General features: G+C 47.9%; 2 protein-coding genes across 2 annotated transcripts; one reads left to right on the forward strand and one right to left on the reverse strand.

The window, feature by feature from the left end:
• Window positions 1-6,610: 6,610 nt before the first annotated feature.
• C4H2orf68 (chromosome 4 C2orf68 homolog) lies at window positions 6,611-10,685 on the reverse strand. Its single transcript, XM_072148986.1, has 4 exons — window positions 10,526-10,685; window positions 9,669-9,784; window positions 7,669-7,814; window positions 6,611-7,565 (listed from the first exon to the last, which is right to left on the reverse strand). The coding sequence occupies exons 1-4, from the start codon at window positions 10,624-10,626 to the stop codon at window positions 7,443-7,445; spliced, it is 486 nt and encodes a 161-aa protein (XP_072005087.1). The 5' UTR covers window positions 10,627-10,685; the 3' UTR covers window positions 6,611-7,442.
• A 44-nt stretch (window positions 10,686-10,729) lies between these two features.
• On the forward strand, window positions 10,730-21,094 carry USP39 (ubiquitin specific peptidase 39). Its single transcript, XM_072148985.1, has 13 exons — window positions 10,730-10,943; window positions 12,214-12,289; window positions 12,375-12,469; window positions 12,557-12,693; window positions 13,625-13,777; window positions 13,861-14,086; window positions 15,406-15,480; window positions 17,807-17,874; window positions 17,991-18,179; window positions 18,386-18,528; window positions 18,707-18,842; window positions 19,731-19,817; window positions 20,683-21,094. The coding sequence occupies exons 1-13, from the start codon at window positions 10,883-10,885 to the stop codon at window positions 20,728-20,730; spliced, it is 1,494 nt and encodes a 497-aa protein (XP_072005086.1). The 5' UTR covers window positions 10,730-10,882; the 3' UTR covers window positions 20,731-21,094.
• The last annotated feature ends 250 nt before the right edge of the window (window positions 21,095-21,344 follow it).

Genomic DNA, 21,344 nt, shown 5'->3' on the forward strand with positions numbered 1-21,344 from the left:
AGAGGAGGACATGGGGGTGCAGGGTGTGTAAGGAGAGGACATGGGGGTGCAGAGTGTATGAGGAGAGGAGGACATGGGGGTGCAGGGTGTGTGAGGAGAGGACATGGGGGTGCAGGCTGTGTGAGGAGAGGAAGACATGGGGTGCAGGGTGTGTGAGGAGAGGAGTACATGGGGGTGCAGAGTGTATGAGGAGAGGAGGACATAGGGGTGCAGGGTGTGTGAGGAGAGGAGGACATGGGGGTGCAGGGTGTGTGAGGAGAGAGAGGACATGGGGGTGCAGGGTGTGTGAGGAGAGGAGGACATGGGGGTGCAGGGTGTGTGAGGAGAGGAGGACATGGGGGTGCAGGGTGTGTGAGGAGAGGAGGACATGGGGTGCAGGGTGTGTGAGGAGAGGAGGACATGGGGGAGCAGGGTGTGTGAGGAGAGGAGTACATGGAGGTGCAGAGTGTATGAGGAGAGGAGGACATGGGGGTGCAGAGTGTATGAGGAGAGGAGGACATGGGGGTGCAGGGTGTGTGAGGAGAGGAGGACATGGGGGTGCAGGGTGTGTGAGGAGAGAGAGGACATGGGGGTGCAGGGTGTGTGAGGAGAGGAAGACATGGGGGTGCAGGGTGTGTGAGGAGAGGAGGACATGGGGGTGCAGGGTGTGTGAGGAGAGGAGGACATGGGGGTGCAGGGTGTGTGAGGAGAGGAGGACATGGGGGTGCAGGGTGTGTGAGGAGAGGACATGGGGGTGCAGGGTGTGTGAGGAGAGGAGGACATGGGGGTGCAGGGTGTGTGAGGAGAGGAGTACATGGAGGTACAGAGTGTATGAGGAGAGGAGGACATGGGGGTGCAGAGTGTATGAGGAGAGGAAGACATGGGGGTGCAGGCTGTGTGAGGAGAGGAAGACATGGGGGTGCAGGGTGTGTGAGGAGAGAGAGGACATGGGGGTGCAGGGTGTGTGAGGAGAGGAGGACATGGGGGTGCAGGGTGTGTAAGGAGAGGACATGGGGGTGCAGAGTGTATGAGGAGAGGAGGACATGGGGGTGCAGGGTGTGTGAGGAGAGGAGGACATGGGGGTGCAGGGTGTGTGAGGAGAGAGAGGACATGGGGGTGCAGGGTGTGTGAGGAGAGGAGGACATGGGGGTGCAGGGTGTGTAAGGAGAGGACATGGGGGTGCAGAGTGTATGAGGAGAGGAGGACATGGGGGTGCAGGGTGTGTGAGGAGAGGAGGACATGGGGGTGCAGGGTGTGTGAGGAGAGGAGGACATGGGGGTGCAGGGTGTGTAAGGAGAGGACATGGGGGTGCAGAGTGTATGAGGAGAGGAGGACATGGGGGTGCAGGGTGTGTGAGGAGAGGAGGACATGGGGGTGCAGGGTGTGTGAGGAGAGGAGGACATGGGGGTGCAGGGTGTGTGAGGAGAGGAGGACATGGGGGTGCAGGGTGTGTGAGGAGAGGAGGACATGGGGGTGCAGGGTGTGTGAGGAGAGGAGGACATGGGGGTGCAGGGTGTGTGAGGAGAGGAGGACATGGGGGTGCAGGGTGTGTGAGGAGAGGAGGACATGGGGGTGCAGGCTGTGTGAGGAGAGGAGGACATGGGGGTGCAGGGTGTGTGAGGAGAGGAGGACATGGGAGTGCAGGGTGTATGAGGAGAGGAGGACATGGGGGTGCAGGCTGTGTGAGGAGAGGAGGACATGGGGGTGCAGGGTGTATGAGGAGAGGAGGACATGGGGGTGCAGGGTGTGTGAGGAGAGGAGGACATGGGGGTGCAGGGTGTGTGAGGAGAGGACATGGGAGTGCAGGGTGTATGAGGAGAGGAGGACATGGGAGTGCAGGGTGTATGAGGAGAGGAGGACATGGGGGTGCAGGCTGTGTGAGGAGAGGAGGACATGGGGGTGCAGGGTGTGTGAGGAGAGGACATGGGGGTGCAGGGTGTGTGAGGAGAGGAGGACATGGGGGTGCAGGGTGTATGAGGAGAGGAGGACATGGGGGTGCAGGGTGTGTGAGGAGAGGAGGACATGGGGGTGCAGGGTGTATGAGGAGAGGAGGACATGGGGGTGCAGGGTGTGTGAGGAGAGGAGGACATGGGGGTGCAGGGTGTGTGAGGAGAGGAGGACATGGGGGTGCAGGGTGTGTGAGGAGAGGAGGACATGGGGGTGCAGGGTGTGTGAGGAGAGGAGGACAGGGGGGTGCAGGGTGTGTGAGGAGAGGAGGACATGGGAGTGCAGGGTGTGTGAGGAGAGGAGGACATGGGAGTGCAGGGTGTATGAGGAGAGGAGGACATGGGGGTGCAGGGTGTGTGAGGAGAGGAGGACATGGGGGTGCAGGGTGTGTGAGGAGAGGAGGACATGGGAGTGCAGGGTGTGTGAGGAGAGGAGGACATGGGGGTGCAGGGTGTGTGAGGAGAGGAGGACATGGGGGTGCAGGGTGTGTGAGGAGAGGAGGACATGGGGGTGCAGGCTGTGTGAGGAGAGGAGGACATGGGGGTGCAGGCTGTTTGAGGAGAGGAGGACATGGGGGTGCAGGGTGTGTGAGGAGAGGAGGACATGGGGGTGCAGGGTGTGTGAGGATAGGAGGACATGGGGGTGCAGGGTGTTTGAGGAGAAAGGGACATGGGGCTGCAGGGTTTGTGAGGAGAGGGGGACATGGGAGTGCAGGGTGCGTGAGGAGAGGGGGACATGGTGTGCAGGGTGCGGGAGGAGAGGGAGATGTGGGGTTCAGGGTGTGTGAGAAGAGGGGGCTCTCCTCACACAGCCTGCACCCCCATGTCCCCCTCTCCTCACACAGCCTGCACCCCATGTCCTCCTCTCCTCACACAGCCTGCACCCCCATGTTCCCATCTTCTTATACACCATGCACCCCATGTCCTCCTCTCCTCACACAGCCTGCACCCCCATGTCCTCCTCTCCTCACACACCCTCCACCCCATGTCCCCCTCTCCTCACACAGCCTGCACCCCCATGTCCTCCTCTCCTCACACACCCTCCACCCCATGTCCCCCTCTCCTCACACAGCCTGCACCCCCATGTCCTCCTCTCCTCACACACCCAACACCCCCATGTCCTCCTCTCCTCACACAACCTGCACCCCCATGTCCTCTCTCCTCACACACCCTGCACCCCCATGTCCTCTCTCTCCTCACACACCCTGCACCCCCATGTCCTCCTCTCCTCACACACCCTGCACCCCCATGTCCTCCTCTCCTCACACACCCTGCACCCCCATGTCCTCCTCTCCTCACACACCCTGCACCCCCATGTCCTCCTCTCCTCACACACCCTGCACCCCCATGTCCTCTCTCCTCACACAGCCTGCACCCCCATGTCCTCCTCTCCTCACACAGCCTGCACCCCATGTCCCCCTCTCCTCACACAGCCTGCACCCCCATGTCCCCCTCTCTACACACAGCCTGCACCCCCATGTCCCCCTCTCCTCACACATCCTCCACCCCCATGTCCTCCTCTCCTCACACATCCTCCACCCCCATGTCCTCCTCTCCTCACACACCCTGCACCCCCATGTCCTCCTCTCCTCATACACCCTGCACCCCCATGTCCTCCTCTCCTCATACACCCTGCACCCCCATGTCCTCCTCTCCTCACACACCCTGCACCCCATGTCCTCCTCTCCTCACACACCCAGCACCCCTGTTTCCTCTTCTCACACACCCTGCACCCCCATGTCCTCCTCTCCTCACACACCCTGCACCCCCATGTCCTCCTCTCCTCATACACCCTGCAGCCCCATGTCCTCCTCTCCTCACACACCCTGCACCCCCATGTCCTCCTCTCCTCACACACCCTGCACCCCCATGTCCTCCTCTCCTCACACACCCTGCACCCCCATGTCCTCCTCTCCTCACACACCCAGCACCCCTGTTTCCTCTTCTCACACACCCTGCACCCCCATGTCCTCCTCTCCTCACACACCCTGCACCCCCATGTCCTCCTCTCCTCACACAGCCTGTACCCCCATGTCCTCCTCCTCACACACCCTGCTCCCCCATGTACTCCTCTCCTCACACAGCCTGCACCCCATGTCCCCCTCTCCTCACACAGCCTGCACCCCCATGTCCCCCTCTCTACACACAGCCTGCACCCCCATGTCCCCCTCTCCTCACACAGCCTGCACCCCCATGTCCTCCTCTCCTCACACATCCTCCACCCCCATGTCCTCCTCTCCTCACACACCCTGCACCCCCATGTCCTCCTCTCCTCATACACCCTGCACCCCCATGTCCTCCTCTCCTCACACACCCTGCACCCCCATGTCCTCCTCTCTTCACACAGCCTGCACCCCCATGTCCCCCTCTCCTCACACACCCTGCACCCCCATGTCCTCCTCTCCTCACACAGCCTGCACCCCCATGTCCTCCTCCTCCTCACACAGCCCGCACCCCCATGTCCTCCTCTCCTCACACACCCAGCACCCCCATGTCCTCTCCTCACACACCCAGCACCCGTTTCCTCTTCTCACACACCCTGCACCCCCATGTCCTCCTCTCCTCATACACCCTGCAGCCCCATGTCCTCCTCTCCTCACACAGCCTGTACCCCCATGTCCTCCTCCTCACACACCCTGCACCCCCATGTACTCCTCTCCTCACACACCCTGCACCCCCATGTCCTCCTCTTCTCACACACCCTGCACCCCCATGTCCTCTCCTCACACACCCTGCACTCCCATGTCCTCCTTTCCTCACACAGCCTGCACCCCCATGTCCTCCTCCTCATCACACAGCCTGCACCCCATGTCCTCCTCCCCACACACCCTGCACCCCCATGTCCTCTCTCCTCACACACCCTGCACCCCCATGTCCTCCTCTCCTCACACACCCTGCACCCCCATGTCCTCCTCTCCCCACACACCCTGCACCCCCATGTCCTCTCTCCTCACACACCCTGCACCCCCATGTCCTCCTCTCCCCACACACCCTGCACCCCCATGTCCTCCTCTCCTCACACACCCTGCACTCCCATGTCCTCCTCTCCTCACACACCCTGCACTCCCATGTCCTCCTCTCCTCATCCAGCCTGCACCCCCATGTCCTCCTCTCCTCACACACCCTGCACCCCCATGTCCTCCTCTCCTCACACACCCTGCACCCCCATGTCCTCCTCTCCTCACACACCCTGCACTCCCATGTCCTCCTCTCCTCACACACCCTGCACTCCCATGTCCTCCTCTCCTCACACACCCTGCACTCCCATGTCCTCCTCTCCTCACACACCCTGCACTCCCATGTCCTCCTCTCCTCATCCAGCCTGCACCCCCATGTCCTCCTCTCCTCACACACCCTGCACCCCCATGTCCTCCTCTCCTCACACACCCTGCACCCCCATGTCCTCCTCTCCTCACACAGCCTGCACCCCATGTCCTCCTCTCCTCACACAGCCTGCACCCCATGTCCTCCTCTCCTCACACACCCTGCACCCCATGTCCTCCTCTCCTCACACAGCCTGCACCCAATGAACAAGTTGGAAACTTGCTGAATTTTTTGTTGCAGATTTGAGCCTTTCATTGTGATTACGTTGACAATCCTTTTGTGGGATGTCACAATCTTCATTCCATACAACCATAGTCGGTATGTTGATGACATTGGAGATTCCACTTCCGTGTCAATCACTCCCATTGCCCCCAGTGGAGATGGTTAAAAAAAATTTTTTCGTTAGACACAGTTTTGTATAAAAATCCTTTATCATTGGCAGTTGCTTATATATAGACCTTGTCATAGTGACTGATACATGTCTAGCACCTTTTTTATGTAACCAATGTGATACAAATAGAATGACATCTACAAAATATGGTTATGACTTTGAGTCGCATTATAAGCGCCAATCACTTGGAATCCTAAATGAGTTGTACCATCATACAACATACCATACAAAAACCCTTCCATACACCATGTCAGCTTACACACTACATGATATTGTCCCCCACAGTCAGCAGGGGGTGCTGTAGCTGACTTTTATTCAGCACCTGGAGATGACAGATGAAGGTTGTTATTAATTTCTATTATGAGAGGTATCACTCGGTGGGTATGGAAGCATGTCAGGACGTGGTGTACGTTTGTGTGAAAGCAGCCTTATACTGTACCCCCATGCTGCAGACACAGCAATTCCATTTTTAAGATACAACCGTCCCCCCAAGTGTTTCATATTTTCATATGCAGGCACAGTGGCTTAGTGGTTAGCATCACAGCCTTGCAGCGCTGGGGACCTGGGTTGAAGTCCCATGGTCAACATCAGCAAAGAGTTTGTATGTTCTCTCCGTGTTTGCGTGGGTTTCCTCCCACACTCCAAAACATACTGGTGGGTTGATTAGATTGTGAGCCTCATGGGGACAGAGTCCAATTTGGCAAACTCTGCGCAGCGCTGTGTAATCTGTGTGCTCTATATAAATAAAGGAATTATTATGATACCGTATATACTCGAGTATAAGCCGACCCAAGTATAAGCCGAGGCCCCTAATTTTACCACAAAAACCTGGTAAAACCTATATATTTTTTACTCGAGTATAAGCCGAGTTTGGGTTTTCAGCACATTTTTTTGTGCTGAAAAACTAGGCTTATACTCGAGTATATAAGGTAGTTCTAAAAAAAAAAAAAAAATCTAATCAAATACTTGCTTTAAACTATAAAAATATTTTTATTAAGATTTATTTATTTTAACTTCCAAGTGTCCCTCCTGGTTGTGCAGGGGATGGTGTGTGAGCAGAGTCGGGTTCGTTCTGACAACACACTGTAGTCTGGATGGATCTTTCCAATTATACTGATCCATGTGAAATGGCAGAAAGCTCTTCCTATTGGCCCCGTAAAGGGACTTTCTTGTGCCCCAGCCTCGTGGGGTTAACCAGAGAACCTTTTTTTATTGTTCATGATATTTAATTTATTTTAGTTGATTCTTAACAGAATAAAAATAAGATCCGTTTTGGAGACAGAGGCTCTGGCTGTGCTTATGAAACGTCCGCACAGGATGTATTACTCCAAGTGATTTTCCCTTGTTATAAGTTCTCCCCACTGTATGCACCAAGTGTAGAGGGGTCACACCTATCTATGTTAGGAAATACACATGTTCTGTATTTACCCTTTAGACTAAATTTATGCATTTAGTGCTGAGTAAAGGGTCCTAAAAGCCACTTCCAGGTTTCCATACTCTTCTTATGAGGCGCAAATAAACACATTTCACTTAAGAAATCAGCACGTCCCATTACTACATGTCTGGAGTGTACTGGCACCCGTTGGGGTGCGGTTTGTAAACTCACTACTAATTTTGGTAATCCTCAGTCTGTAAAAAAATAATAATACATAATAGCTGAAATTCCTGACCCTAAAGTTACACACTCTTTAAGAAACTTGTGCTACCTCCCCCCACTGCAGACAGGTGATGGGTGCTCTGGCATAGTTCAGCTCTTCTCTATTGGTGGAGAATAAGGTGAATATGTAGTCTGTATAGTGATATCAGTTGTGAACCCGTCTCTTGGTGATCTCCTCTTGAATCCGTCTTTTCAGAGCCTCCTTCATTCTGGCTTCCAGCTGGTTCTCTTCTGAGATTTGCGCAGCGATCTGCTCGGCATCATCATCCTGTAACAGGAGGATTTAGGTTGTTTAATAAGATACGTATATACAGATATTCCTGGAGACCTGTAAACCAAGGTCTACATGCAGCCCCGCCATAGCCACACACCTCATATACGATAACAGATGTAATTCCACCTCCATCTGCCTCAAACTCCAAGCAGAAGAGCGGATGTCCCGGAGTATCTGGGTCTGAGCTGGAGTCGCTGTCACTCAGGTCTTCATCTGCTTGATCAGTAGTGCGGGCCGGCCTTTCTGGGGACACAGGAGGATATACATCACATTCTCCCCCTCTCATCACTTATACACATAGTTTTTCCCTGCCTGATATCAGCCTGTGTGCAGGAGTGATCTGTTTTTTAATTTTCATTAACACCTCTACTTTTCTTGGGTAAAAAAAGATCCAGGTCCAAACAAGCTCATCCATGAAAACCTGCATTCTATTGATCAATGGTCTAAACACAGCAGGTGACCAGAAAGTTGTTAGAGGGGTGTGCCCATGAGTCCTCAAATCTTAATCCCCTAGTGATGCTTACATTATAAAGATAAATGAACCCCTACTTTGCCATTTTACTCTGTCTTATTGCTGCTTTTGCTCCTAAAAGCCTCATGCAGACGTGCAATGCCTGCGTTCAGTCAGTACTGTATCCGAAAAAACGGACTGCAAATGGATGCATCTGGGTGCCGTCCATTTTTTTTTATTGCAGCTCCATTGACTTCCGTGGTCTGTACACGAGAATAAAATAGTGTATGCTGCAATTTTGTTTCTCACCGTCTGCACATCAGTGAAAAAACAAAAAAAACAAAAAAAAAAAAATAGAAAAACAGTCCACCCAAGAATCTATGGGTCAGTATGCAGTCTGCATAAACAAAAACATAGCATACGGACCTCAATGAGCCCTAACACTGCATTTACTCTCTAAGCAGACACTTCATGATCCCTCTGTGCTATGAGATGCTGTGAGCTAACAATGTGCTTAAATTATCAGGGTACAGGGTTTATCTGCACTTTCATTTACCTCCTGAACATTCACTAGCATCTGACACATAGAAAAGGAGAGAGAAGACAGATCAGAGATGAGATGCATGTAAGACACAATAACACACCAGCTCTGCTATCTCGCCTAACCAATCTCACACACAGCTCTGCTATACCCCCTCACCCCTTTCGGTCAAGATGCCTGTTTGTAGAGCTGGTCTCGTCTTTACGCTGGTGGACAGGAATCCCCTCTGCCCTCTCCATCCTGCAGTACAGGAGTTGCACATTCATGCAACAGGAATCTGCCTAGACAGGAAGACCGGAGTCTGGACTGAGGATATAGTGGGATCCATGGGTGATTAAAAAGAACAACTGTAGACTGATGGAGTCAGATTCGCATTATATCCGTGCCATTGCTTTTCCACCTATAATCTGTGGGAACTGTTGGAGATAGCCGAATGCTGAACTCAGCTATTTAAAAGGGGTATTCCCATTTCGGCAAATTAATGCTATTGTTTGAATAATGGAAAGTTATACAATTTTCCAAGATACTTTCTGTATCAATTCCTCACAGTTTTCTAGATCTCTGCTTGCTGTCCTTCTACAGAAAGATTCTCTATTTCCAGTGGCTACAAATCTGGGCACAGGACTCGTTAGTATAGCAGAGAGTAATCAGAGCCATGTGTCAGATTTCTGTCATTTGGAAGTAAAAATGGAAGATATCTATAGAAGGACAGCAAGCAGAGATCTAGAAAAAAATGGAGGAATTGATACAGAAAGTATATTGGAAAATTGTATAAAAACATTTATTAGCTGAAACGGTAATATCCCTTTCCGTCACTCCCATAAAAAAATGAACGGAGCCGCTGGGAGCACGCTCGTCCTGCCGCTTCACCCAATCGTGTGAATGGGATCCCCATTCTCTGCAGAGCTAAAGGTCCCGTTCTTATGATTGGTGGAGTCCTGCCAATCAGATCCTCACCGATCAGATTGGAAACAGTGTAGAACTCAGATACTTGGGACAAACCTGTTAACCCCAAATAGAGCTCATCAGAATCACTACCTGCAGCAAAAATATAGGCTGGGTAAATTTCCAATATGAAAACATTGCTTCTACATAAAGCCCTCACCTCTTGGACGGGGGTGGTAGACCTGCTGGTCTGGTTTCTTGGGTCGGGCCGGTCCTGGAGTGTACCTTTTCTTTTGCTTCTCTTTGGCTTGCTTCACCTCCTTATCATAGTCATCTCTAGTAAAACAAAAGAATAGTTGAAAAAAAAACCCCAACGACAACATTAGGAGTTTAAGCTGCACCATCAGTTGTAATGGTGGCTAAACTATTGCGAGAGACTTGTGTTCCGTACTTTTTCTTTATTAAAAGGTTTGTCGACTTTCAGCACATAATTGATCTTATTTGTGTAATGAAAAGTTATGCAATTTCCAAAATGACAGCAAGCAGAGATCTAGTAGAAATCTGCGAGGAATTGATACAGAAAGTATAGTGAAAAGTTATATAAAACTTTTCATTACACAAACAAGATCAACTATGTGCTGAATTTAATTTTTGACCACCTAGAGCCCACAGCATAAAAAAATTCATAAAATTTGTCTGCCCCTTTCCTTTAAAGGCACCTCTGTTCCACTTTAGAAAATGGAAAACCCAATGGTTTTTTTTCATAAGAACGGTGTTATTTGGTGTGGACATGTCTGAAAATGGACAACTGGGCGTTACCATACGGAGATGTCAGTATATAGGGACACGCCCACAACTGGTAACACCCAGCTGTCACTTTTCTAGGAGGAATAACAGAGAGACAATGTAATGAACTACTTAAAGGGATTGTCTCTAACTCACACCCCATGTCCATAGTGTATGTGAATGTCTGCCATGTCACACGGGGAGAGCACAGCTCTGCATTTAGCCTCTACATGAGAGGAAACTATAACCTCCAGGATTACCCCCCTCTTGTATAGTAATGCCCCCCCTCACCGGGCTATCTGGTTCCGCCGGATGTGATGGACGAAGCCATGACTCATATCCAGCCTTCCCCCGGGCCCCGCTCTCACTCGCGGCTCCGCTTCTTCCTCCATCACACCCGGAGCGCCCCGTCCCCCCTATTCTGCGCATTTTACCCCTACTTCTCGCTGATTGGCTGATAGAACTACCCGAGCTTAGCGCTGATTGGTGATTGCTTACCAGAGTAGAACCAATTAACGTTCAGATCACGTCTGCGTGTCAAGCCTCGTTTCTAACCTGAATGTACCAATGATTGCTTTCCTAGATGCAATGGGGCGGGGCTTCTAGTAGGTTCGAGGCTCGGCACGCACTGGTGTCGGTGTGAGCAGGATGAACGTGGAGAAACGGCTGAAACGTGAAGCGGAGGAGAATTTGGAGGAGGAAGCAGCAGGTGTGTGTGACCTGCACATTGGGGTCACTGTTATATCCTCTTATCTAACCAAGCGCATGGCAGGAATCATAACAACCAATCAGCACCCAGCTTTAATTTTCTAAACTCTTCTGAGAAAGTCTAAGGCTGTTTGTGATTGGTTGTTATGGAGTTTGAGTCTCTTGTTGTGGTAAACATCATGGCTGCTTACAGTGTGATATATTTGGGGGCTGCAGCTCGGGTGAGAGGTGTTGCAGCTGCGATAAGCTTCGCAGAACTGTTACTTAGTGTAGTGTGTACTAACCGCTATAGGTCAGAGCACTGTATATTTTATAATTGTAGATCCAGACAAAAAATTTTTTTGCCCCAGTGACAATTGGAGTTTCAAAATGTTTTTTTGCTGTAATGGGACCAAGAATTATCAATAAAGCTTCATTACAGACAACTTACAGCTGATCATTGCAGTCTGGGACTATAGTAGCATCCAGAGAGCTGCACCAGAGGTCACAGGGGACAGAGGGGTCCGTCTTTAACTAGGGGTCGTCTGTAAGTTAGATGTCCTTAAGTAGGGGATCGCTTGTAAATACAATATAATAGTATGTTGTTATAGGTGACTAAGATATCTGGACTGTTCTTGGATCAGTACGTGTAATCCAAGTCTACCCACAGGCGTAGCGACTAGTGCAGATCTAGGTTGGATTTGTTTATCAAGGAAAGTTTCATAATTCAAACATCCTGCACCTCATTTCAGCTTTACAGTCATATATGATACAAGGAGCTTCCTCTCAAAACAGCAGCAGGTTACAGCGGGGAAGCAGGGACTCCTTGTATCATATATCACTATGATGCTCAGTGTCCTGTACTCTGTATTGTGTATGGTCTGTGAAACATTGAAGACATTAGGTCTTAAATTCCAGCACTGCTCTTTCTACACTGCTGGCCACCGTCTATATACAGATGCTGTGCCGGCACAGAGATTAGTACAGATGTTAGTGGTTTTTTATAGATTACTTTATTGGTCATTAAGCAAGTTTACAAAAAAAGAGTTCTAAAGGGAATCTACCACCAGAATGAAGATTGTCTTTCATGCTGGTGGTAGATGTCCTTTAAATCATGGGAAGTCCAGTCTAGATCTTTTCATAGTTCAATGTGAAACTGAAAATCATTCAGTTTAGTTCCAAAGATTCTTTTGCGTCTATGATAGATTATAATGGATTATTTTCATTACATTTCTGCAATACGTTGGGGTTCCCTGCCCATGTAACTAATCCCCCTGCATTAAATATTTCAGTGGTACCCAAGTACAGTCGTCATGACCCTGAAGACAGACGCAGCAGACATTGCCCATATCTGGACACCATCAACAGGTCTGTGTAGCAGGGAGGGGGCTGAACTCTACAGGTATGAAATAGTCTAGAAGTTTTCATTGATTCTTTTATGCTCTTCTTACAGGAGTGTCTTGGATTTTGACTTTGAGAAGTTGTGCTCTATCTCACTGTCGCACATTAATGCCTACGCCTGCTTGGTGTGCGGGAAATACTTCCAGGGTAAGTTACTGACTTTCAGTTTATAGTAATGGCCTAGTAGTAAAGTATAATATGTGATTCATTGTTCTCTATCTTTTCCATCTACAGGTCGGGGGCTGAAGTCTCATGCTTACATCCACAGTGTTCAGTTTAGCCACCATGTTTTCCTGAATCTGCACACCCTAATGTTTTATTGTCTGCCCGATAACTACAAGATTATTGATTCTTCCCTGGAAGATATCACGGTATGTTCAAGATTGGGATGTTGGATGGAAGGGCGTCAGTCTCCTGCATAGAACACTTAAAGTTGCATTGTCTAAGGCTAAGGTTGTTTTAGTTGAGTGGTCATACAAGCGGCCACAGTTTCCACAGCTCTGTGTGTGAGCCGACTGCCTAAGCCGCAGACTTATAGAGCCAATTCTATTCTTGCCCATCTTTACAACTTGGACAGTCTTTTCTGTTGTCATTGGCGCATGAGGTGGGCACACACAGATCACACATTGGCCGTAAACAATGACCCAGTGGATCTTGCCCAATAATGGGTAGCTTCTCTTACTGTTACGTATGCTACGTCTGGGCCGGAGGAGTGAACAGTACTGCCTCTCCATAGGGAGCCGTGGGAAAAGAGTGCATGTTTTTTTTTTTTTCCCTGGCGATGGCATGTTAGGTGACAAACGTGTGTGCTCACCGTGCACAATGCATTTCTATGGCGGCTGTATGGCGTACAGCTAGCATTCGGCTGCCATAAACATGTAAGTGCAAAGGAGCCTAAGACACAACCTCTGTTGTGATTTTCATCTTTGTGTTGTGTTAAAATCCCTATGGGACAGATCAATTGTGTTATGGGAACAAGGTTCTCAGAAACATGCTCTTGCTTCCTTTTAAGAAGCCCTAGTTTGGAAGAAAGAGCACTTACTACAGAGTGGGCAGCCAAGATGGTCCACATGACCATGTCCATAGTATGTAAATTGTAATTGGTACACAAGGCTTGGGATGCATTGCCACATTTGGTTACCTGCAACGTGCAGTAAATTTATAGTGTAATCTCATTATCTCTCTTGAAATTAAAAGGTAAGGAAGGGGTACATGACTTGTGAAACATTTGGAGAAGCTTTCATTCCACGATGGCTGTTGTGTGCATCACAGTGTATCATACGTTTTCACTTTCTTCCTCAGTATGTATTAAAGCCGACATTCACAAAAGCGCAAATCAGTAATCTGGACAAACAAGCAAAGTTGTCTCGAGCGTATGATGGGACCACCTACCTACCCGGCATTGTGGGCCTCAATAACATCAAAGCTAATGACTACGCCAATGCTGTGCTGCAGGTGAGAGCGAGGGTTTCACAAAACCCTTTTAGAAAGAAGTGTGTTATATTCGCATGTTCTAAATCTTTAACTATCTATTCCAGGCATTATCCAATGTTCCTCCGCTGAGAAACTACTTCTTAGAGGAAGAGAATTACCGTGGGATTCAGCGTCCTCCTGGGGATATCATGTTCCTCCTGGTGCAGAGGTTCGGAGAGTTGATGCGTAAATTGTGGAACCCCAGGAACTTTAAGGCGCATGTTTCCCCACATGAGATGCTGCAGGCCGTGGTCCTCTGCAGCAAGAAAAACTTCCAGATTACTAAACAGGGTGAGGACAGAGGAGTTTTATGTTATTTTCATTGGGAGGGCATGTAAGCTGTGACACCAAGTTTCCCAATGCTAGGGGCCTGGATTTGGTCTGGGCAGGCAGGGGCATGTAATGAAGATCCCACCTGAATAGAGCAGAACTAAACTGAACTTTGAGGCGCTCCTGTTCGATGGTGGAGCATACACTATCCTCTCTAATGGTGGTCTTTTGGGGGCTTCCTGGAATCTGTTCAAAGACTGAACATACCCTCGCATAACCACCGCTACAGACACCTCTTCAGTATTTGACTGGATGTTTCATAAAATATATGATGATAGGTCTGGGCCCCAGAGGTGAACAAGAGTCCACTGTCACCCCCCCCCCCCTTCTCCTCTTTTCTCTGGCCGAGCTGAATGGATAGTTTTCTGGGCATGTATGGCCACTCCATTCATGTCTATGGGAACACTGATTAGGGCCAAGTGTATAGCCTCTAGTTCTGTAATCAAGGTTTTTTTTATTTGGACACCCTCAGTAGTTAAGTACAGCCCAGTGTTCAAAAGAAGCCCATGAAGATTCCCTCAACATGGTTGCAATTAAAGGAAATTTGCCATCAAAATTTGGCATGCTAATCGAAGGGCCCTTCCTTTTAAAATTATCCTAATGAGCCAGAATGGCTTTGAGGGGGCATTATCAGAGTCCCTCTGTATGGCAGCTTCACATGCAGTCACACTGCCTCCCCCTATTCTGCCTCATGTAATCTCAGTGCGGTAAAGAAAATTACAGTACACAGTGGTTGCAGGAAGCCCTCTTGTGAAGCTGCAGCACAGAGGGGCTCTGATAACAGGAATACATAGTATCATGAAACATAACATTTTCTTTGTTTGGATTTATGATTAATCATCCAGTGTTAATCTTTTTGCACTTGGCTCCTTCTGATACTAGGAAAAAGTCCATAAAAGTCCCAATGTTTTGCAATTCAGTTTTTCAAATGGAGTTCCACTTGAATTGTGTGTGTGTCATGATACCATTCCTCCTCAGCTGTACATAGTAATGCCCCCATGTCGGTTATATACATTTTACGATTGAACACCCCCAGGAGCCCTTTTGGCTTATTAGCATAATTTTAGAATGAAGGATATTCACCTAATTTTTTATTAAAGGCGGCTGTGTATAGTAAATATAAGATTACCACAGTCACTGTGCCTGGATCTATCAGTAAGTGTCCCTGGTTTATCATGATGGATTTTGATGGTAGATTTCTTTTAAGAATATAGTCCGTACAGTATCTACATTTGATGTCTTGAACTGTTGGTCTCATTATGTTTTTCTGTGTTTTCTAGGTGATGGTGTAGATTTTCTTTCGTGGTTCTTAAATGCTTTAAACTCTGCCCTCGGTGGCACAAAGAAAAAGAAAAGTAAGTGAATTCTCATGGTGAATATACATGTATGATGGGAGGAAAGTTGAATTTGGTTGGGCAAATCTCTGCTCCCAGATAGATATGTTGCTACAAACTTAAACGGCAAAATTGTCCGATGTGCTTCTCTGCACGGTTTGGTACTTTACAGGTTCTCGGTGGTTCATGATGACTACTGCTTGCCGCTGCCCGTATAAACTAACCCACGTTAAAGGAAACCTACCACTTGTAGTGGCAAGTTTCTGATGGAAATACCGGGCACCAGCTCAGGGTGAGCTGGTGCCGGAGCTTATTTTCGTTAGTGTTTTAAACCGCGGTATCGCGGTTTAAAACACTTTTTAAACTTTATAGCCGGCGCAGGGAGCTACGCGCTCGGCGCGGTGCTCTCATTCACTTCCTATGTAGCCGCGTGCATGGTAAGCGCCGAGCGCGTACCTGCCTGCGCCGGCTATAAAGTTTTTAAAAAGTGTTTTAAACCGCGGTATCGGTAACAAAAATAAGCTCCGGCACCAGCTCACCCTGAGCTGGTGCCCGGTATTTCCATCAGAAACCTGCCACTTCAAGTGGTAGGTTTCCTTTAACTAAACATCTTTGAAAGCTGTTATACAGCATACAACTATCCCTATATTGTTCCTCTCCATGCCTGAAACATTCCACAGTCCGTTTGTAAAGTTGACTCACCATCTATGCAAATGAGTTGTGAGTCTGATCAACGCATGAGCTGTGTCTGGCATTTTCATGTTCTTCCAACTCAACTGCACCGCCACTTCCCCTCATTGAAGAGAATTCCTGAGGGATGGGCAGAGCTGATTTCTCTTCAGCCAGCTACATACAGACAGTGTCTCTTTCAGCCCCCTTATTCACCCTTCCTCATATATTCCGCAAGCAGGAGAAGTGGCTGAGCTAGAAGAACATAAATATGCAAAGATGGTGATACAACTTTACTAATGGATTGTGGAATTTTAAAGGCAATGGGGGAATAGTATAGGCATAGTTGTCCTGCTGTATCACAGCAATTTTCATCGATCAGTTTAGTAAGATAGGATTTTTTTCTTCTTCTTTAATCTCTTTTTATTTTTCTAAAAGGGATCTGACTTAAAAACTTCCATGATATGTAGCAGTCCTGGATTGCTGTTTTAATCATTCCTTTTGTTGTGTAAAATCTATTTATATTTACATTGTAACTTCTTCAAGTGTACTGGAGCATGACCTCACACTGCTGTGCTCTTGGCTCTCCGCATTGAGCTGCTCCACAGTCCTTATGTTCTGGTCTGTGTGACTGCCATAGTAGCCTGCTACAGCATTTACTCCGAGGGGAGGGACTGTGGAGAAGCTGACTGCAGGCAGCTAAGAGCACAGCAGTGTGAGGACACTTGGAGAAGCTACAATCCGGGAATATAGATGCATTTTTCACAGTGCTGCTGCTTATAACGCACAGAAAGGTCTGGTTACACGGATCTACAGGGCAATTGCATAACACAGTCTGCAATGTCGAAGCAGATGATACATTCCCTTTAACTGACTCCTAATAATAGTTTTTATCGTTTTCAAACAATATAAAAAACGTGTGTTGCTCAATATGCTCCTCCGCATTTGTCAGAGTAATATTTTATGACCCGCTCTGACATTTTACTACATCTATACATCTATAGATGGGATCATAAGCCCGTGCTACTTGTCTTCTTCGACATTTTCCCCCGCAGCGGTGTCTCATCCACCGTTCCTCCACGTTGCTATTAGCAGGTGATTAGGGCTCTGTCAGGAGGTATCACGCTGCTATCCATTCCCTGCCCAGCAAGACACAACCATTCTACACACTCCATGGCTCTGCAGACAGCAGGTTAGTTACACATGTGACCTGACATAGAGAACGCATCCCATTTCATGATGATGCCTTCAGCTTTATTTCAGATATTAACTGCTTGGTGTCCTGTGATGAGTATTTGCGCCATGATGAAAATCATCATATGATGAAAATACTCATCTTACTGCCCATGCCAGCACTGAAATCCGGAAGACTAGAAGAGATGCCAAGACGTGCACTCTAGGTACATCTGCCAATAACATGTCATAAAGCAGGATGAGCTGAGCAGGTTATGCATAGTGTCCATTCTGCAGGCAGCATGTTATAGAGCAGGAGGTGCTGCACAGGGTGTACATAGTGCCCTGTATGTAGGAAGTATGTTATAGAGCAGGATGAGCTGAGCAGGTTGTACATAGTGCCCTGTATGGAGGAAGTATGTTATAGAGCAGGAGGAGCTGAGCTGACATTTTACCCCAATTGTTTAAACGATTAAATACATGTATTCATTGGTTTATTTTCCAGCTATTGTAACAGAAGTATTCCAGGGATCAATGCGGATTTTCACCAAGAAGCTGCCTCATCCTGATTTGGTAAGCTTTAGCAAACTGAGCGCAATTTATTAAATTTGGAATACCCCTTTAAGGCAAACCAGCGATGTTGCCAACCCCTTTTTATAGATGATATAACTGATGTTTTCTACCTGCAGCCCACAGAGGAGAAGGAGGCGCTACAAGGAAATGAGGAGTACCAGGAGAAGATGCTGGAGTCCACCTTCATGTACCTGACCCTGGACCTTCCCACCGCCCCCCTCTACAAGGACGAGAAGGAGCAGCTCATCATCCCACAAGTGCCGCTCTTCAGTATCCTGGCCAAGTTCAATGGCATCACCGAGAAGGTACAGAACCTGTGTAGTACTGACCTAGTGGCATGGCACAAGCTAGTGCTCCCTAGTTTTAGGATAGATCAGTTGTTACTTTGTCATATCCATCAGTACTTTGTGTTGTCTGTGGTTCATCACGTTAAGGAACAGGGCTCATTTGCAAAAGCAGACGTGACCGCTAGAAAACGCCTATAAAACGCTTTGCACACACGTCTTTACAGGAATACAAGACCTATAAGGAGAACTTCCTGAAGCGTTTCCAGCTGACCAAGCTGCCCCCGTACCTGATCTTCTGTATAAAGCGATTTACCAAGAACAACTTTTTTGTGGAGAAGAACCCAACTATTGTCAATTTCCCCATCACGTGAGTATACTCCACCTTATGTCTTACATGGCTTCCATTAACATTAGACAGGTCCTCCATAGCATGAGAGGAGGATCCTGCACTGGGAACCCCTGACCATTACCCCCCTTTCCTGTAATGGATTACATCTGGGTTTTACTGCTTCCTTCAATTTTTATTCCTTCATTTTTTCTTCTAGGAATGTGGATCTGCGGGAATATCTGGCGGAAGAATTTCAGTCAGTACACAAGAACACGACATACGATCTTGTAGCAAACATAGTGCATGATGGGAAACCCACAGAAGGGTCCTACCGTATCCACGTCCTCCACCATGTGAGTATAATGCAGTATCATCACTGTTTATACAACGTTTGCTCTCATCAGCACCACATCCTAAGGACTGGGCTTATCGGCCCCTTTGGCCCTGAGCTGGATAGTTATGAGACTGAAGCCTGTTGAGGGGATTTGGGTCTTGGTGTTCCAAATCACCATGTAGTATTTTTAAGCTATGGTATTAATAAAATACTTTATACTCACCTCGTCAATTACTCTATTCAGCGGCGCCATGCCATAAATGAAGCCGGCCTAGTCCAACCCGACAACCGTGCACAATCTGCGTAGGTGCAGTGCATGCACAATGCATGATCCCGGCTTCAATCACTGCATCACGAGATGATGTGCCGGCGTGCGATCTTCTCGTCAGTCTGATGTGCCTCGTGGGGCTCACACCAAAGTTTTTATTTTTGGCATGTAAAGCCTTCAAAAAGGTCGATTTGGGACCCTAAACCAACAGGTCACCTTGTAGCTTCACACAATTTGCGCACCCCTTTTATGCTGCAATTAAGCCTTATCTTCTGATGCCCTTTTTTCGCTTCCCAGCTTCAAAAAAATCCAGGACTTTTTTTTTTATTTTTCCATGTGTATAGCGGCTATAGACTCCAGGGATCAACATCCCTTCGTTCTGCATGTTGTACAGATTGGTTGAAAAAATGTTGACCCCATCGTTTCCATTTATATGCATAACATTTTTTCTTTTTTGTAGTTTATGGGGGAGGTCTACATGGCCAACTGTTATGTAAAGGGTTTGTGGCAAAATAGACTCATCCCCAATCCACAGGTTGGGCATCTAAAATTCAATCCCCTTACTAGTGTCCTATGCGACACAACCTCTGGATCGTGATATGTATTGGTGACTTATCCTTCTACGTTCTCTGTGTTTAGGGAACTGGGAAATGGTATGAACTACAAGACTTGCAGGTAACGGATATCCTGCCGCAGATGATCACTCTCTCAGAAGCTTATATTCAGGTATGTGATGTCCCGGACCATGTGCTTCAGGAGTCTTGTGCTGAATGATATTATTACGTATGAGTGTTGTGCTTTATACCCTTGAGTAAGGTAGTAAAGTTCTGATTTATACCTTCACATGTTGGTGGAGAACATAACTGTGACATTACAATGTGTCCTGTACAATGGCTTTGTGTCAATGCCAACAGCTTAAGGTTTTGCATTTAAAGGGGTTCGCGGAGGTTGAAAAAACATGGTTCCTTTCTTCCAAAAACAGCGACCACATCTGACCGTAGTTTGTGCCGGTATAGAAACACGGCTATATAGAGATGAATGGAGTTTAGCTGCAATACCATGTACTACCATAGAGAGGAGCTGTTTTTAGAATATAGATGCCCTGATCTTCAACCCCCAGACAACTCCTTTAACTCTTCTTCCTAAGGGGATGTTCCACTCACAGATTGGCATTGGTTGGACACTGCAGCATCACACCTTGAACTTGCAACACCCACTTGTCAATTTAGTCAGATGAGAGCCACAACCTGATGCAGTTAGCTGTTATCGTGGCCTATTGTGTACCAAAAGCGAGGCTGACCGTGTCCGGAACAGTGTCCTCAATGCTTCTCCAATGTATCTGCACAAGGGGCAAGAGTTACTCTCTGACGGACAATTGGCAATTGGGCGCATACAATGCCAACCTGAATTATAAAATTGAGCAAAAGTTAAATCTGACAAATCCTTGGTCTCGTACCTGAGCAACTGATAATGTGGCGCATTGTGCGTGTCACACCATATTGCCCTAGTTAGTGTTTCTTCAGGGAAACCAGGATAATTCTATAATAATCTAACGCTTGGTCCTGTTATGATTAATTATTTCTCGCAACAGATCTGGAAGCGACGCGATGATGGGGAACAGAACCAGGAGGGCGCGTGAAAGCCATAGTCAACCGCGCCAGATGAAAGAAACCAGATCTAGAATATTTAAAGATGTTCTGTCATAGTTTGGAAGGAAGAAATCGCTGTAATCCTGTGTTGGGTCTTGGCTCAACTTGAAGTGATGTCTTTAATCCCAGTAAAGTTAATGGTGGACCTACACAAGAACTCACATGGCTTCTTACTGAGGGCAAGAGGCGCCTCCATATCCATCTACATGTTGTATGTACAAACCCTCCGTCATTGTCCCACCGGTCAGATGCGTGGACACTGTGACTGTATATAGTTATATCCAATGTCAAGAAGAAAGGTTCAGACTATGTTGTGTTTTTTTTTATTTTGGACATTAAACCTGTTTTCTTGTAGTTTGTGATTTACGAGTTTTCTTTGATAAAACCTGCATTCATAGTAATCCCACAGAGCTGTAAGGAGGTAACTTGCAAAATTTGGTGCTCGCCCAGTGGGTATATTTAATCCATCAGTGTAAATTGGCTTCTTCCAGGATCTTCAATCACTGCAATGCAAAAGCGGACACATATGGAAGACTTGTAGCATTATCCGCAGTTGAGCCGTAAAAGAGATCATCTAATTTTGATTTTTGCTTAGAGAAATTGT

Source organism: Engystomops pustulosus, chromosome 4, assembly GCF_040894005.1.
Source record: "Engystomops pustulosus chromosome 4, aEngPut4.maternal, whole genome shotgun sequence".
In the NCBI taxonomy this organism is placed as follows: domain Eukaryota; kingdom Metazoa; phylum Chordata; class Amphibia; order Anura; family Leptodactylidae; genus Engystomops; species Engystomops pustulosus.

What these genes read in the sequence shown, in the direction of transcription:
- C4H2orf68 (XM_072148986.1), bottom strand. Translation starts at nt 10,626, where the DNA reads ATGGAGGAAGAAGCGGAGCCGCGAGTGAGAGCGGGGCCCGGGGGAAGG. An exon ending in CTACCACCCCCGTCCAAGAG is followed by an intron (nt 7,815 to 9,668) that starts GTGAGGGCTTTA and finishes CTGTGTCCCCAG; the next exon opens with AAAGGCCGGCCCGCACTACT. An exon ending in CATCTGTTATCGTATATGAG is followed by an intron (nt 7,566 to 7,668) that starts GTGTGTGGCTAT and finishes CTCCTGTTACAG; the next exon opens with GATGATGATGCCGAGCAGAT.
- USP39 (XM_072148985.1), top strand. Translation starts at nt 10,883, where the DNA reads ATGAACGTGGAGAAACGGCTGAAACGTGAAGCGGAGGAGAATTTGGAG. An exon ending in AGCTGCCTCATCCTGATTTG is followed by an intron (nt 17,875 to 17,990) that starts GTAAGCTTTAGC and finishes TTCTACCTGCAG; the next exon opens with CCCACAGAGGAGAAGGAGGC. An exon ending in TCTCAGAAGCTTATATTCAG is followed by an intron (nt 19,818 to 20,682) that starts GTATGTGATGTC and finishes TTCTCGCAACAG; the next exon opens with ATCTGGAAGCGACGCGATGA.